Consider the following 17,117-nt stretch of genomic DNA (forward strand, 5'->3'; position numbering starts at 1 on the left):
TAATCCTTCTTGCAGCTGTACCCTGTACCCCCCTCCCCCATGCACACACACAAGGCTCGCTCAAGGATTTGAAACTCTTATCTACAGTCATTCAATTTCTGAAGCTTGCCATTGTATTTTTAATCCGTCCCTAGCCGAGCATCACCTCTCTATGCGCCTGTGTGTAATCCTCTTTGAGATGGGAGCTAGCTGATTACTGCGCATGACTCACCCAACTCCCCCCCCTCCCCACAACCCTTTGAGGCTTTGTTTACGGTAACACTTTGGAAAATCCCTTCTCGAATTTGATATGTAAATCTGATTTGCACAGCACTATAAGAATTGAAAGTTAAAAAAACAATTAACTGATTCATGTTTTGTCATTCTTTCTTTTTCTTTGGTGTACTGTAGGTGTGTGGGGGGGGGGGTTGTTGTCAGTGATTATGATTATCATGAATGTAAATAAATATTTATTTTATCAGGAACAAAAAAAACAAATATAAAAATAATCATGAATAATAATTCATAATGCAGTCTTTATTAAGTTCTTCTGTCAGATGGAAATTGAGGGGCGGTGGATAATCATGAATAATGCACATTGATAATAATATATATATATATATTGTGACAAACAGCTTACTCCGGGGCTCCGCTGCTTGTCCGGGACGGTTAGAACACGGTCTTTTGGGGTAGGTTAAATGAGGAGACGTCACGTACTGTTCCTTTAAACAGGCTGTGCCTGGTTTATTCAGTCCCAGGCACTGAGACTGCCACAGTGCATACAACAAAACACATCAAAACAAAAGCTGCTCACCTGAGCGATAACTTAACTTAGATTTCCCTAACTCAGGGTGGAAGTGGCTTTTCCACTTTCCAACAACAAAACAAGGTACTTTTGCAGACTTAGCCAAATGAATAGAACAATTGAACCTGTGTGGGGAAGGGGCTTCTCCCCACTGTGTTCAGCAGCCTTCCAGGCTCTGGAGAAGAGACCAGAGCAAACAGGAAATCAGTCTTTCATACCTGATTCCTAATTAGCATGACAGGTGACAGAAATCCCTCAGTTCCAGCGCTTGCCCAAAACTGTGGGATGGAGTGCATGTATTATAAGGCTGCACTCCCAGGCCAGACAGGATAGAAACTGTTCAGTATCCTGGGAGCCCTATATATGGAATTTATTACCATCCCCTGGTTTCTGTCACATATCCTCCCCCCCAGCTCAGACCCTGAGGGATGAGCGACCATGGATATTAGGGAGTGCATCCTTGACAACCCGTCAGCATTGCCATGTTTGTGCCCTGACCTGTGTTCCACAGAAAATTTAAAGGGTTGTAGGCTTAGGAACCACCTGGTCACTCTAGCATTCTTTTCCCTGTTTTGACACATCCAGGTAAGGGGTGCATGATCTGTGACCAACCGGAATTTTCTCCCCAACAGGTAGTATTTGAGCGTCTCTACAGCCCACTTTATTGCGAGACACTCTTTCTCTACTATGGAGTAATTTTTCTCCTGGGGATTTAGTTTCCTACTTAAATAAAGGATGGGGTGTTCCTCACCTTGAGACTCCTGGGAGAGTACCGCCCCCAGCCCTACCTCAGATGCGTCGGTTTGGACTACGAACTCTTTGGAGAAGTCAGGTGTGACCAACACTGGTTGGGCACAGAGAGCTTCTTTCAGGCTTCTAAAGGCCTGTTCGGTTTCGGGGGACCACTTTACCATAAGTGGTCCTCTTGCTTTTGTGAGGTCGGTTAGTGGGGTTGCCTTAGTCGCAAAATTGGGAATAAACCTTCTATAGTACCCAATTAACCCCAAAAAGGTCCTTACTTGTTTTTTTGTAACTGGCCTTGGCCAACCTTGTATCGCCTCCACTTTGAGTGTTTGGGGTTTGAGTAAACCTCTGCCAATAGAATACCCCAGATACTTGGCCTCCTCCAGACCAATGGTGCATTTAGCGGGGTTAGCAGTTACTCCAGCAGACCGAACTGCGTCGAGCACAGCTTGGACCTTTGGAAGGTGGGATTGCCAATCTTCACTATGGATTACCACATCATCCAGGTAGGCAGCAGCATACCGAGCATGTGGTTTTAAAATTTTATCCATCATTCTTTGGAATGTGGCGGGAGCTCCATGTAAGCCAAAAGGCAGCACCCTATACTGAAAGAGGCCGTCTGGGGTTGAGAAGGCTGTCTTTTCTTTTGCCCTTTCTGTGAGGGGAACCTGCCAGTACCCTTTTGTTAGGTCTAGGGTTGTGAGATATCGGGCTTTGCCCAGTCTCTCTACAAGTTCATCTACCCTGGGCATAGGGTAAGTATCAAATTTTGACACCGCGTTTAGTTTCCGGTAGTCATTACAAAACCTTGTTGTACCATCTGGCTTTGGGACTAAGACTATAGGGCTGTTCCACCCACTTTGGGATTCCTCAATTACGCCTAGTTTTAGCATTTTTTTAACCTCTAAACTTATAGCCTCTCTTTTGGCCTCTGGGATTCGGTACGGTTTAAGGTTAACTCGGACCCCCGGTTCAGAGACTAGGTCATGTTCAATTACGCTAGTTCTACCTGGCTGTGTAGAGAAGATTTCTTTGTTTCTGCTCACTAAATTCTGAACCTCTTGTTTCTGATGAACGGACAGGGTTTCAGCTATGCTAACCTCTGGGTCAGTTTCTTGACTCTCTGACGGACCTGGGGTTACTAGGGTTGACAAGACTTCTCTATCTTTCCAGGGCTTGAGTAGGTTTATATGGTAAATTTGCTCAGGTTTCCTCCTACCTGGCTGTCTTACCTTATAATTTACTTCTCCCACTCTTTCCAAGACCTCATATGGCCCATGCCATTTAGCAAGGAATTTACTTTCCACGGTGGGAACCAGAACTAGTACCCTATCACCTGGAAAAAAAATTCTGACCCTAGCACCCTTATTATACGTATTCCTCTGTGCTTCTTGAGCTTTCTCCATGTGTTCCCTCACTATGGGTAGGACTGCAGCAATGCGGTCCTGCATCTGGGCAACATGCTCTATTACACTTCTGTAAGGGGTAACCTCGTGTTCCCAAGTCTCTTTGGCTATATCCAGTAAGCCCCTTGGGTGTCGGCCATACAATAGTTCAAACGGGGAGAAGCCTGTGGATGATTGGGGAACTTCCCTAATGGCAAATAACAGGTACGGTAACAAACAATCCCAGTTTTTCCCATCTTTATCGACCGCCCGCCGTAACATGCTCTTTAAGGTTTTATTGAACCTTTCCACTAAACCATCTGTTTGTGGATGATAGACTGAGGTTCTGAGGTGCTTGATTTTTAGGAGTTTACATAACTCTTTTGTTACTTGGGACATAAACGGTGTTCCCTGGTCAGATAGAATCTCTTTAGGAATTCCAACCCGGGAAAACAGAACTACTAACTCTTTTGCTATGTTTTTGGCAGAGGTGCTACGTAGGGGAACTGCCTCCGGATATCGGGTGGCATAATCTAATATTACCAATATATGCTGATGTCCCCTAGCAGACTTTATTAGGGGTCCTACTAGATCCATAGCAATCCGGTCAAATGGTACCTCTATTATGGGAAGGGGTACCAATGGGCTGCGGTACGCCTTGAACGGGGCGGTGATCTGACATGCTGGGCATGAGGAACAATAATTCGTAATTTCTGCCAGAACCCCAGGCCAATAGAAGCTTCGGAGAAACTTTTCTTTTGTCTTTTCCACCCCTAGGTGTCCCCCCAATGGATGACTATGTGCGAGGTGTAACACTACATTACGGAATGTCCGTGGTACCAACAATTGTTTAGTTGTAACTGATTTTCTTTTATCAACCCGATATACTAGGTCGTTGTCTACCTCGAAGTAGGGGTAAGCAAGCGACCTATCTGGTTGGCCAAGAGTACTATTCAGGTCCCGTATATTTCCCCTTGCTACCTCTAATGTGGGGTCCTCCCACTGGGCCTTCTTAAAACTCCCAGGACTGACCTCTAGGTCAGCGAGGGTCTTATCCGGTTCTGGGGTGGTAAGTGTCTGATCAACATCCTGATTTGGGGTATTCCCTACCAAAGTAGTGATGGGGAAGGGAATTTTACAGCACTCCTCCTTTTCCCCCTTCTTATTTGGGCCCTCGTCAACCTCCATTTCTGAAAACGGGAAAGGATTTATTTCTTCTAATACTTCGTTATGGTCCGCTATTGAACTCTGGGCGCTATTCTGAGCGGGGGACCACATTTTTAGAAAATGGGGAAAGTCGGTCCCTATTAACACATCATGTGCCAGTTTGGGTACAATACCCACCTTGAAATCTAAAGAACCAAACTCTGTTTCAAAAAAAACATCAACAGTGGAATATTCATGATTATCCCCATGTATACAACAAATTGCCATTCTTTGTGAACTGTTTCCCTGTTTCTTCTTAATGGGCAAGAGGTATTCGGACACTAGTGTGACCATGCTCCCAGAGTCCAGAAGTGCCCGAACCCTCCTACCATTAACCTTTACAGATGCCCACAGATGGTTATTCAAGGGGTCCTCTGGGCTAGGGCGCATACATTGGGACAACAGCGAATAAGGTTCCACGCTGTTGCATTGCATGGGCTCATCATTTAGTGGGCAGATTTTTGCTGTGTGGCCCCTCTCATGACAATTTACACATTTAGGTACATAGTCTGTGTCCCACTTAGAGCCTTTTCCCGGCTCCCCATGTTGGCTATTGCCCTTAGTGTGCGAACCACTGTTGCTGGTGCTGCGTGAAGGTGGTCGCCGCTCTTCAGCTCCCCTTAACCCCGGTACCCTTTTACCGTCTCTGGAAGAGTCCTGGAACCTCGGGTAGTGGGGTTGCTCCACGACTGTGGGTTGCGGCTGCTCTCCTGCTGCATTGTACCTTTCTACGAGGGCCACAAGCTCATCCGCATTGTGGGGGTCACTCCGACTGACCCAATGGCGTAAGGCAGAGGGAAGTTTCCTCAAGAACTGGTCCATGACCAACCGTTCCACGATGTGGCTTGCTGAGTTGATCTCGGGTTGTAGCCACTTCCGGGCGAGGTGGATGAGGTCATACATCTGGCTTCGGGTGGCTTTATCCATCGTGAAGGACCATGCGTGAAACCTTTGGGCGCGAACAGCCGTGGTTACGCCGAGGCGGGCGAGGATCTCGAACTTCAATTTTGCATAGACGTTAGCTTCGGCTGGCTCTAGATCAAAGTAAGCCTTCTGGGGTTCGCCGCTTAGGAAGGGTGCGATTAGACCAGCCCACTCAGCTTCTGGCCATCCCTCTCTCTGTGCCGTGCGTTCAAACGTGAGAAGATAGGCTTCCACATCATCCGAGGGTCCCATCTTCTGAAGGTAGTGGCTTGCCCTGGTCATTTTCGGAACTGGGGCTGCCGCTGCCAGTGGAAGGTTACTGATAGTCCCCCTCAGGATCTCGAGTTCCTGCTGTAAGCCCTGAGCGAACCGCTGTTGCTCCTCTCTCAGCAAGCGGTTTGTCTCATGCTGGTTTGCATTCGCCTGTTGCAGGGCTTCATTCGCGTCTTTCTGGACAGCGACATTGCGTACCAGCGCACTCACCACGTCTTCCATCTTGTTTGGAGAGAGAGAAAAAAACCTTTTTTTTTTTTTTTTTTTTTTTTTTTTAAAGTTCTTTAACCCCCAGACCTTTTAGTGTTCTGCCGGCATTCTCCACCATATGTGACAAACAGCTTACTCCGGGGCTCCGCTGCTTGTCCGGGACGGTTAGAACACGGTCTTTTGGGGTAGGTTAAATGAGGAGACGTCACGTACTGTTCCTTTAAACAGGCTGTGCCTGGTTTAGTCAGTCCCAGGCACTGAGACTGCCACAGTGCATACAACAAAACACATCAAAACAAAAGCTGCTCACCTGAGCGATAACTTAACTTAGATTTCCCTAACTCAGGGTGGAAGTGGCTTTTCCACTTTCCAACAACAAAACAAGGTACTTTTGCAGACTTAGCCAAATGAATAGAACAATTGAACCTGTGTGGGGAAGGGGCTTCTCCCCACTGTGTTCAGCAGCCTTCCAGGCTCTGGAGAAGAGACCAGAGCAAACAGGAAATCAGTCTTTCATACCTGATTCCTAATTAGCATGACAGGTGACAGAAATCCCTCAGTTCCAGCGCTTGCCCAAAACTGTGGGATGGAGTGCATGTATTATAAGGCTGCACTCCCAGGCCAGACAGGATAGAAACTGTTCAGTATCCTGGGAGCCCTATATATGGAATTTATTACCATCCCCTGGTTTCTGTCACAATATATATATATATATATATAGTAATATAATTTTTTCCGTCTTTATCTTCTTCTTAATTCTGTGTACAGTACAGTAGTTCATTGAGAGAGGAGAGGTTTTGTGAACATCATGACTGCAGTTTAGATACTGTACACTTAACTGTACAAACAGTTCAGACTGTACACGATAACCCCCCTCTCCAACAGTCCATCCTTTTTTCTGAAAAGACAAGAAAACAAAAAATTAGTGCAGTTATGTGCATACTGTATTATGGCATTGTGTGCTGTGTAGTACTGTCAAACTAGTCTATACTGGAACTACAGTATACTCTGACTACTGTTACTGTAAATACTTTGTAACCAGATGGCTGGTGCTGCTCTCTCTGGAAATAAAAAAATTGAGCAGTTACTGTAGGTGCATACTGTATTATGGCATTGTGTACTGTATAGCTACTCCATATTGGACTACAGTATGCAGTTAGTACTGTCAAACTAGTCTATACTGGAACTACAGTATACTCTGACTACTAGGAAAGAAAAAATCTGTGCCATACTTACCTCTATCATACTGTACTTACAATACTACAGTACAGTACTATACCATACTATCTTCCTGATGCTTGCCCATTACGCGCGATCAAAATGGGCAACACAGTCGCAATATGGTCAATATATTTATTGCATCGTTCCACGGTGAGTACATTGTTCCAAAAACTCAGTATGCCTTGCGCCAACACATCCTTTTTGGAGGGTTTCATGACTTTTCAGATATGGTCCTTCAGCTGATGCCAGACCATTTCGATAGGATTGAAGTCTGGCGATCTGTCATTGGAGGGGGAAAAAAGGGACAATTAGTTTAAGAGATACAGTACACAGTAAAAACAGTGGGAAAAAATGAGACACGGTTACCGCACTTACTCCGCTGGCGTCTTCACCCAGTTGATACCGCGCTCAAGGATATGCGCTGTTGACGCGGTGTGCTTCGGATCGTTGTCCTGGTAGAAACGGTGACAATCCGGGAACTCACGTGTGATGTATTCCACAATCTCAGGCACAATTTTCTCTTGGAAGAAAGCTTTATTCATGATTCCTATAACAAGAAAAGAAAAGTGCTCAAAAAACTGCACACTAGTACAGTACAGTGCGTAAAGCAAAAGCGTGTGACTTACATTTTACTGTACCTTCAAAGATGACGATGCATCCTGGTCCACGCCTAGAGATGGCACCCCACACATGCATCTTCCCTGGGTGTTTTGGATGCGGCTTCATAGATATGCGACCTTTTTTGTGGAATGCAAAGGTGGCAAATCTCTCCAACGAAACAGTAGACTCGTCAGTGAAGATGCAATTCTGGAAAGTTTCTCCACTGTCGATCCATGCCTGGGCCTGGACCACTCTCTTGATTTTGTTAACGTCCCTTATCATGGGGTACGCTCTGTAATGACAAGGAATAAATCATTTTAGAGGTACAGTACAGTTTCTTAAACAACACTTTTACCTCCTGTACTGTCCAGTACTAACCTCACATGTCCATATTTCCATCCAATTCTGCGTCTCATCTTCTTTATGCTGGTCTCGGATACAGTGAGATTGTGATTTTGCTGCAGAGTGTATTTGACCCTAAATGCACTCTTCTCATCATTCTCCTCACTTATTTTGTCGACCAGAAGAGTTGTCTCCCTACAATGTACAGAAAAATAACAATCCGGTAACTTACAGTGCAGTAGGCCACAAGCACAGCACATCATTTGCAGTAAAAATAGTATACAATGAGATAGATCTACACAATATATTGTTCTATTAATATGCAGCAATATAAACAATGATAGATATACTGTATTATATAGTTATATAAATATACTTACGCGTTAGTTACTGTTGGTGTCCTCGTGCGTTGTTTGGTTTTTCCGTGTGCATGATAGCACACGGTGGTTGATGGCACAACGAGGCCAGAAGAAGCTAACCAGCGTTGATATCTGCAATTCGGTGTCCGCTCGTGTACATCTCCTTAACTCTCATGCTGAGATCCTTTGAAATCTTTTTAACAGGCATTGCTGCGAGTAGAAAGAAATACAAACACAAGAATGTATATTCGATGTATTCAATGTGCAGTGAATCCACAAAATGGATGGTGTATTTATATGTTAATGACTCACATTAGAGTACGCCCACTTTCAACACCTGTACCTCGTCGCCATGCATAAAAAGTTACACACTTTGCATAGCCCACCACTCGATGATCTTTATCTGAACTTGCCCTTGTCCAGATACTGCATTGTGCCATCTGCTTCCATGGATCAACCCCGATTCTACGGACGCAGGAACCCACTCGCCTGCCGTGCCTGTAATGCAGAAAAAGCGAAAGGCGGCGACAGCCGTTTCCAAGCCAAGGCGACAGGCTAAGGCTAATAAAGAAAACCTTCTGCTGACCCCAAAGGCTAAGGGTTTTAAAACACGTAAGCCTTATGTCAGGAAGAAATTCGGTGATGTACTCACAACGCAAAACAAATGGCAGCCAACCGATCGAACCCGCAGGCCACTTCCTCGTTTATGCTTCGATGACTCTGCCGCCGCTCTCCTGGAAATCTACAGCCCATCTTCTCCACTACTCGTCCACGACGCTGCCGCTGCTCTCCCAAAAACCCACAGGCCATCTTCGCCACTGCTCTTCGACGCCGCTGGTGCCCCTGAAATCCACGGGTCACTTTCTCCATTACGCTTAGATGACTATGCCGCTTCTCCTCTCCCGGAAATCCACAGGTCACTTTCTCCACCCTTGTTCGGCGACGTTGCCGCTTCTCTCCATGGAACCCCCATCTCATCCTCCGTAGCACCCATCCACCCAGATGTCCACAGCACGCCATGCACAAGAACCAGCTCGTTAGACCGCATGCTGAATGGGTTAAGTGTGGATATCCCCGGGAACTCTATTGTGCTGGCAAAGATAGATCTGCTTCTGGAGACCATGCTAATTATGGATCAACGGATGCAGAAGATAGAGACTGACATAGCGGGGATACATCATTTGCTCGGTGTTCATGCCCCTGTATCCCCGACGCCGGATCAGGAGGGTGGCATGGATGTGATGAATGGGACCTTCGACCATCTTCCATCAGCAAGCGCACCCCCTCCACCAGAAGATTGTGTACATGTATGCCGTTGAGGTGGAGGATAACATGACAACCCCGTCAAGACCACGCCAGGGGACAAAACGGCGACCAAGACAGGAGGAAGCTCAGACAACCTACCCTCGCCCGCTGCCGCAAGCACACCCGCTCACAGAAGCACACCCGCTCCCAGAACCCAACCTACATACGCTTGCATCGAGACGGTGCCCGACATCATCCTGCGCGACCTGCCCCAGCCACACAGGGAGAAGTATAGGGTTATGAGTGCTGGTTTACCCCACAAGTATGCCATGTTAATTTTTAACCACCACGTATCCTACTTGGTGTACTGCGAGTGGGCCTACAAAGTGAACTATTAAGGAAATCGCAAAAAAAAGGCGCATCCTGAAAATTTAAGAAAGACTATTGTGGAGGAATTGCGGCGCTTTTTTTCAATTACAGATCCTTTAACGAAAAGCGTTCGAGACTCCATTAATGGCATTTTGCGCCATACAAGGCATCGGCCCTGGAAGGACAATCTGGTGGGGTACGCATTGGCATAAGTGTTCAAATGTTGTTAATTTTTTGTAAATGTTTTGTTCCAGTCCCCGAGGGCCGCAAGCAGGCCCGGTTTTCAAGGTTATCCTGAAAAGGGCCGCAAACAGGCCCAGTTGAGGACTGGAGTTGTGCAGACCTGACTGACTGTTCTGTACACCATCCTACTGTAAATGTTTTGACTTTCTGTACTTTAATAAAGGAGATGTTGCGTTTTTTAAATTTTCTGAATAAAGGATTTTTTTTTAACAACATGTGACTGTAAACCATACTGACTGACTGTAAATGTTTTGACTTTCTGTACATAAATGTTTTCACTAGCAGTAAACCCTACACCTGTTGATGTTTTCAATTGCTGTGCACTTAAAATGTTTTTACATTGTACAGTATTTGTAAATAAATGTTTTTGTACTTACTCCACCAATAAAAGAACATGTTGATTTGTTTTAAATTGTTCCATTGGCTCCTTTTATACTGTAACAAAATACAGTGTTTCTAGAATGTACAGTACTGTCCAGGCATACTGTACTGTATATTGTAGGCATGCTCAGTACTGTACATCACAAGAGTATTAAAACAATACATGCTGTACGGGTATAGAATACACATATGTACTGGAATACATGTAGAATAAATGCATACTTTTTATTTTCACGGGTTTATTATACAGTATATATAAAAAAGTATTAAATACGGTCTGAAAACATCAGCATACTGTTTCAGGTATTCTATCCTAATCAATAACAACGGACACTAAACTGTAGACTCTGGTACTTGTTTTTTTTAAATCCGATTCAGCAATGTGCAGGCATTATTACACAAAGCGATATTATCCATCGAAATCCCTCCATTTGCCGTTTTCCGCATGAAATGACAAAGTTTTCTTTTCTGAGGAAAAACAAAAATAAAAGTTTTACTGTAATGGTCAGTCCCCTAAAGAAGTTCCCAGTCAGTCCCACCAATAATTTTCTCGGGGGCGTCTCCTGTTCACATGCGCATGCGCCTACCGTTGATGTGATGACACGCCTATGCGTTTCAAGGTTACAATGTGCATGCGCCTAGCGTTCCACCAATTGTTCAGTATCTACTGTAGAAGCCGCTCAGCCAATGATATTGCTTACAGGAGAATCGCTTGACTTTTGAATCGCCCTGATATTGATATTTTCAAAATAAAAAAACAGAATAAAATACAACAACATTACTCACCATAGACTTTTCCCAATCAGCTGGCGCTGAGCCACTGCCAGTCCCGTATTCTTGATCATACACGTTGTTGACAGGTGACAGCGGGACTACTACACCTGTAGTCAGCTGATGAGGCTGGAAATCGCTTAGGTACATGCAAGCTTGCTCGAAACTGTATGCGAAATCCGGCTCAGGCTGCAGGTATCCGTGCGTGGACAGACAGCAAGGGTTGTCACTGACGGTCGGACTGTTATTGGAAGCCGGTGCTGGTTGCCAGCGACTGATGTTTCTTACATGGTTTTAACACAACCTTTCGCCGTCTGTATGATCATAGATACGGGAAAAACCCGTCGATACACACCAATACCCTCCAATAAAATCGGGATCAATACGAAAAAAACATGGATCGCTACGTAACTTTTTCCTTATTGCACGCTTCCACACGAGGAGCTGGCGAAAATTTGTAAAAGTCATAGTTTTCGATAAAATACTGATAAATTTGAACAACTGTTGCCATCTTATCATCTGTTGCATTAATCGCGGCCCATATTAAATAATTTCAACTGATTTTATCAACCTAGGGAAAAAATGCAAAAAGTAGGCCTTGCCAGGATCTTCAATGTGACTTTTGTGGTCACACCTTTCAAGCAGTAGTTGTGTTTTCCAATATGCAGCGAAGTCATCTTCAGTGTGCTGGAGAAGACTTAAACACCTTATAAATGAATTAAATATGCATTTAATAAAGAGTATTTTAAAACAGGAAAGCAAATATGTTTTGTAAACTAGGCTACAGTAGATTAATATAATTGAGTTGTAAAGTAAATTGCTCTGTGAACTTGGCACATTAAAAATAAAAATAAAAAACTCAGTAAACCAAGGAGAATCGCAAATACATATTAGATTTTACATACATCTTAAACACACAAAATTTGTATACCTTACAATAAAGTTACCAAAACAGCAGCAATTTAAAAATACAACATGTAATATTCACTTACAATAAAAAAAAATGTAACAGTTTCTCCCCCCCTTTTGCAGTGGGTCTCTGGAGTTGAACCGCGTGAATTCAGTTCCTCTGACACCCTGTTTGCCAAGATACATACGGTAAATGCTTGCGCCGGTACTACCTGGTTGCTTAAATTCCCCATGTCACACAAGAGATTTAAACAGCTGTTTTGTTTCCCCCGGTAGTTCCCGGTACGACTTTTACAGCTCTAGCGGGAGAGCAAGTGGGGGAACTTCTTCAAGGGAAGTAAAACTTAACGTGTACTAAATTACTGTCAAATGGAGGCATTTCAATTACAGATATGATACATTTCTTTGGTATTACTAATATTACCATATTTGTGATCATTTTTAAAGGAACACATCTCAGAGGATAAATTCACTTTGAAGTGGTACAGGAACATAGCTTCATAGCCTCATGTACCCAAAATCTAAAATTGTAAATGTTTATTTCTAGAACAAAAATCGGTAATCATGTATATTGTATTGAGTAAACCAAATCAGAATAATTGTATGGAGTTGTAGAAGGCAGAAAAGGGTCTTCAGAAATGATCAAAAACTGAACTGAAATGACCTTTTGGGTGTCCTTAAGACATAGCTACTATGTCATAGGGTCTGGCACTAAAGGGGGCCCCAATGATGTAGTAGCTACGTCAAAAAGTTCCTGCTCAGAGAAGACGTCACATGATCGCAAGTGCCATGTCACTCAGGTGCTGCGGCCACTGCGGCAATGAAAGGGTTAAGGCTACAGTACAATATCGTCAGGTCACTAATATCTCCCAGCTGAAAAAAACTGGTGCAAAAATAAAAAGAATTACCAGATGTACAAATAAAATAAATTAAAAATAAATAAATTAAAAAAAAAAAAAGAAGGAGAGAAGACGGTGGTTATTTATTTAAGTGTGATAGTGTCACTCCCAGGGCTTGGGGCCCTGTAATTGGGTTAAGCTGTTGGTTAGTAGCTCAAGAGACAATGTGAAGAATTGAAATAAAGTTGTACATACTGTATATGGAATAGTATCCTAGCAGAAGAGATAAAGACAAATGCAGTAATTACATGAATTAAGTAGGCAAAATTCAAAAACTAGCTGGATCAAATGTCCCATACCTGCTGTCAGTTCCAATGTTTTGATAGTATTATCTTCTACTTACTGTGACTCAAACCAGTTTCACTCACTTGAAACAATGACATTGTCACTAGGCTGCTCCTTTTCTTCCTTACTGAAACAATGACACTTATGGGGACTGGTGCATGCCTGACTTAGCAATTTTCTTTCACAAATACAGAGCACTAAGCAAAAACAAAAGCAATATCAGCATTTTCTTTCCTGTTACCGTTTTGGGCGGTTTGATGGGAGAACGAGGTATAATTAATTTAATTTTATAACCTCTGAAGGACTGAGCATTATCTGGTCATTAATGCCCAGGTTGGAAGAGTTTTTAACCCACCCAGGCATCAATAGCCAGGAGACCACTTTTTCTCCCTTCCCCCCCCCTTCCCCCCGCTATTAAATGACCGCGGCAACAAGCCAAAAATACGGACCGATCCTTCCCCCTCCAATTAAAATGAGCAACACAATTGAAACTTGAGATCATAACATTTCTGAGCATTACTTGGAGAAAAATGCCTGGAAATCAGGTTTCTGTTCTGAAAGCTTTCAGTGAGTTGGACCGGTCTTCCGTTGATTTAAAATAAGTGAGATTCCCTTCCACATATAAAAGACTCACTCCCGATATCCAATCCCTTCTCAAGGAGCGAGACGTACTCCCAATACCTATGAACAGTGTTCGACAAACCTATACATTTGCACGCCCCGGGCGAGTGGATTTAACATCGTGGTGAGCTCCTATTGGCCCAAGCAGCACACGTTTGGTACTAGGTGGCGAGTAGATTTTTTGGTGATTTGTCGACCACTGCCTATGAATATATCAAAATCACTCCCAATATCTATAAATATAATTCTTACTCCCAATATCCAACACACACACATTTTTTTTTTCCACCCAAACTGAAGAAAGAAAATACACAGCACTGCAAGACTATAGTGCAGAAAACGATTATACTGAAATCCAAAAACTAAATTTCGGTCCAATGTGTGACCTTTATCAGGGCTGATAAAAACAGAAATGTTGGCTTTTCTACTACGGTATAATCCTTTCCTGCACTAGCCTTGCAGTGCTGTGTTTATTCTATCAGACTTTGGTTTGGGTGAAGTGTTTATTATGATGCATGCACTCCCTTTGTTTCCTTTTTACTATAGTCTATATGTAAAGTGCCAACATATTCCGCAGGGCTGTACAGTGTGTACACACAAAACACACCTTTACATTTATAACATTATAGTGTGTGTGTGTGTGTACACAAAAAACAGACAGATTATATCCATCTATCGCAAGAGTTCAGTTATGGCCGAAACGTTGAGCTAATACATTTCACACAGGAGTACCTGTCCTATACATATATACATACACTTGGAAGGGGAGGGGGAGTGGATATTGTGGCTGAGTAAAATATTGATAAATGTTTTGGCATTAAGTAATATCCATAGATTTTGGCAGCGAGCGAAACTCAAAAGGGAATTGGATGTTTGTAATGGGTTTCAATCATTGTAAGAAACTAGAATTTAGGATGAAGTCTCACTTATTAGAAAGGGATTGGATATTTGTAGTGAAATGAACTCCCAATATCCCATAGCTTAGAATAGGTATCCAAACCCCTTCCAGTGAGCGAGGCCGCGATTATACAGCCGAACTGCAGGGAGCGCGCATCTATGACATGCGTGCACACCTGCAGGGCGAAATCTTTTTTTTTTTTTTTGATTGGACGGCCACGTCACGTAACGTGGCAGTCGCAACCCAAAAACAAATTTTGAAAACGCTCCAATTGTCTCCCGCTTTGCAGTAGCAAGCGGGGAGACTGGTGGATTTGGTATAGGCAGTTTTCAGGTATGTATAACACTTGTTTTTGTGCTGTGTGGTGTCGCTACGGGCGACACCACTGGCGTTTTTGTGTATAATCACAGCCTGAGACTCACTACTGATACCCAATCCCTTTACAAGGAGTACTCCAAATACCTATAAATTAAAGACTCACTTCCAATAGCCAAGTCATTACCTTCCATTGAGGGAGACCCACACCAAACAACTACAAGCATATTAGACACTGTCAATAATCTAAATATTCCCTTACAATCAGCAACAATGGTTTTCCTATAAATACTTGGGTTCCACAGGCATCCCTAAAAGGTTCCATGCAATTTACAGGTCATTTGAAAATTGTACCACATACAAAAAAAATGTACAATGCATCTGATCTCAGACGCGCCATTAGAGAGGGTTTGTGTTCCGCAATATGTTACACTATGAGGATAACACAAAAAAACGTTACAAAACAAACACTGATCAATACATTAGGCTCACTCATAATAACCAAAGAAATAACAATGATTGATGCCGCCTGCCATAGAAGAGTAAACCCAAATACTCAAGTCTGTAGCATCTGATGATCCTATACCAGGGTTCTTAAACTGGCGTCCCGCAGACCTTGATGTGACCCTTGTACTCAGCTGCCCAAGCAACTAGTATGAAATTAGCAGGAGCAAAGTGCAATTTTACCCATATACAGTAAGTGAATGATTGAGATTGATATAAACATACAAAAAAAAAAATATATATATATATATATATCACACGCACACACACAACTGTTCTACATGCTTACAAAATATTGAGATATAATTCTCAAGTTTTTAAATCTAAAATGATATTAAGCTTGCTGCCCCTTTGGATAACTGGTTGAAGACCCCTGTCGTAGACCATTAACAAGAGCATGAGTGAGTACAATGAGGGGCTGCATTCTCTGTATAGTGATGGTTAGTAAGGGGGGATTCTCCCTTCACACCGTAGCTTGTGTATCCCTGACAGGCCTGTGCTCACCTGGCCGTACACCTTGACAGGATGCTCGGGCTCGCCGCTACTCCTTCTCCGGGGCCGTTGTTGTTGCTGCTGCTGCTGCTCGTCTCGCTCCCACCTTCTGCCCGACTCTCCGGGGTAACGGGCGCTCACCGTCCTCACATCGGCTTCCTGCTCACTAGCAGCCCACCCGCCCGGAACCTGCAGGGTCCTCGCCCCGACCCGGTCCACGCCGCAGAACAGACCGGCGGCGAACAGCAAAGCTAAGAAGAGCAGCCACAGCCTCATTCGTGTTGTCGCCATTATCCAAGAACCAAGCCCCCCTCTCCCTCTCAGAACCGACTCTCCTCACTGCCTGTACTCGGGCGAACGCCGCTTCTCTGACTGAGAGCAGCTCAAGGGCGCCGCCTACGGGCACAAGGCGCAGCAGCGCGCGTGCCTGCTTGGAACTTGGGGGACGGAGGTTGCACGCGCCTGTTTCCCCCTCCGCTCTGTCTATGGATTATCATAATAGAGCGTATAAAATAAGAGCGGGGACTTGGTCACGTGTCTGGCGCATGCTGCGGCTCCACGCGCTGGGACCACCTCAGTCTGTGTCAGAGCCCCTTGCAGCGTGCCTGGTGCTGCATGAAACGGCTGCTCAGCGATCACATAATGTACAGAGAAAAGAGTGTTTCAATCCTATCGCAAAATAAAAGCTGCAGCAAAGCAGTACAGATATGTCTAAAGCACTATGAATATGTAGGGTTTATGTACCAAGGCCACAGTGGTGCATTCAAGGGCAAAACAATTGCTCCAAAGGTAACAAAGTTAACAAAAAAATCAATTGAAAGCAACATTTTTTTTATTTGGGATATGGGAAGTTGTTTTTATCCAAAAGGTGCAACACTGTTGCCTTGATACATACACTCCTATTTATTTAATAAATGTATGGATTTTTCGGTATGCAAAAAAAAACCATGTTTATAATATATATATTTTTTGCTTTTAATGAGATTCCCTTTCTCTTGTGCTGTTTTTCTGCAATACGTATGCCCAAATAAAACCACCATATTGAGTCATTTACTAAAGTCTCCTAGCTGCAAAACCAGTGCAATATTTTTTTGATATAATTGATGTTAACTGGAGTGAAGCTCCTTAACCCTTTAA

At 43.8% G+C, this 17,117-nt stretch overlaps 1 protein-coding gene across 3 annotated transcripts in view; it reads right to left on the reverse strand.

The window, feature by feature from the left end:
- The window catches only part of SORL1 (sortilin related receptor 1), a 231,647-nt gene extending 215,213 nt beyond the window's left edge, over positions 1 to 16,434 (reverse strand). For 2 of the 3 annotated variants that reach the window (XM_075604362.1, XM_075604361.1), the window contains exon 1: positions 15,993 to 16,433. In XM_075604362.1, coding sequence (XP_075460477.1) covers positions 15,993 to 16,271 — 279 coding nt within the window. In that variant the 5' untranslated portion in view covers positions 16,272 to 16,433. Of the gene's footprint in view, positions 1 to 15,992 lie in introns of all 3 variants that reach the window. The other variant, XM_075604363.1, reaches the window with a different exon arrangement.
- Between the last annotated feature and the right edge of the window lie 683 nt (positions 16,435 to 17,117).

Source organism: Ascaphus truei, chromosome 6 (genome assembly GCF_040206685.1).
Source record: "Ascaphus truei isolate aAscTru1 chromosome 6, aAscTru1.hap1, whole genome shotgun sequence".
Lineage (NCBI taxonomy): Eukaryota > Metazoa > Chordata > Amphibia > Anura > Ascaphidae > Ascaphus > Ascaphus truei.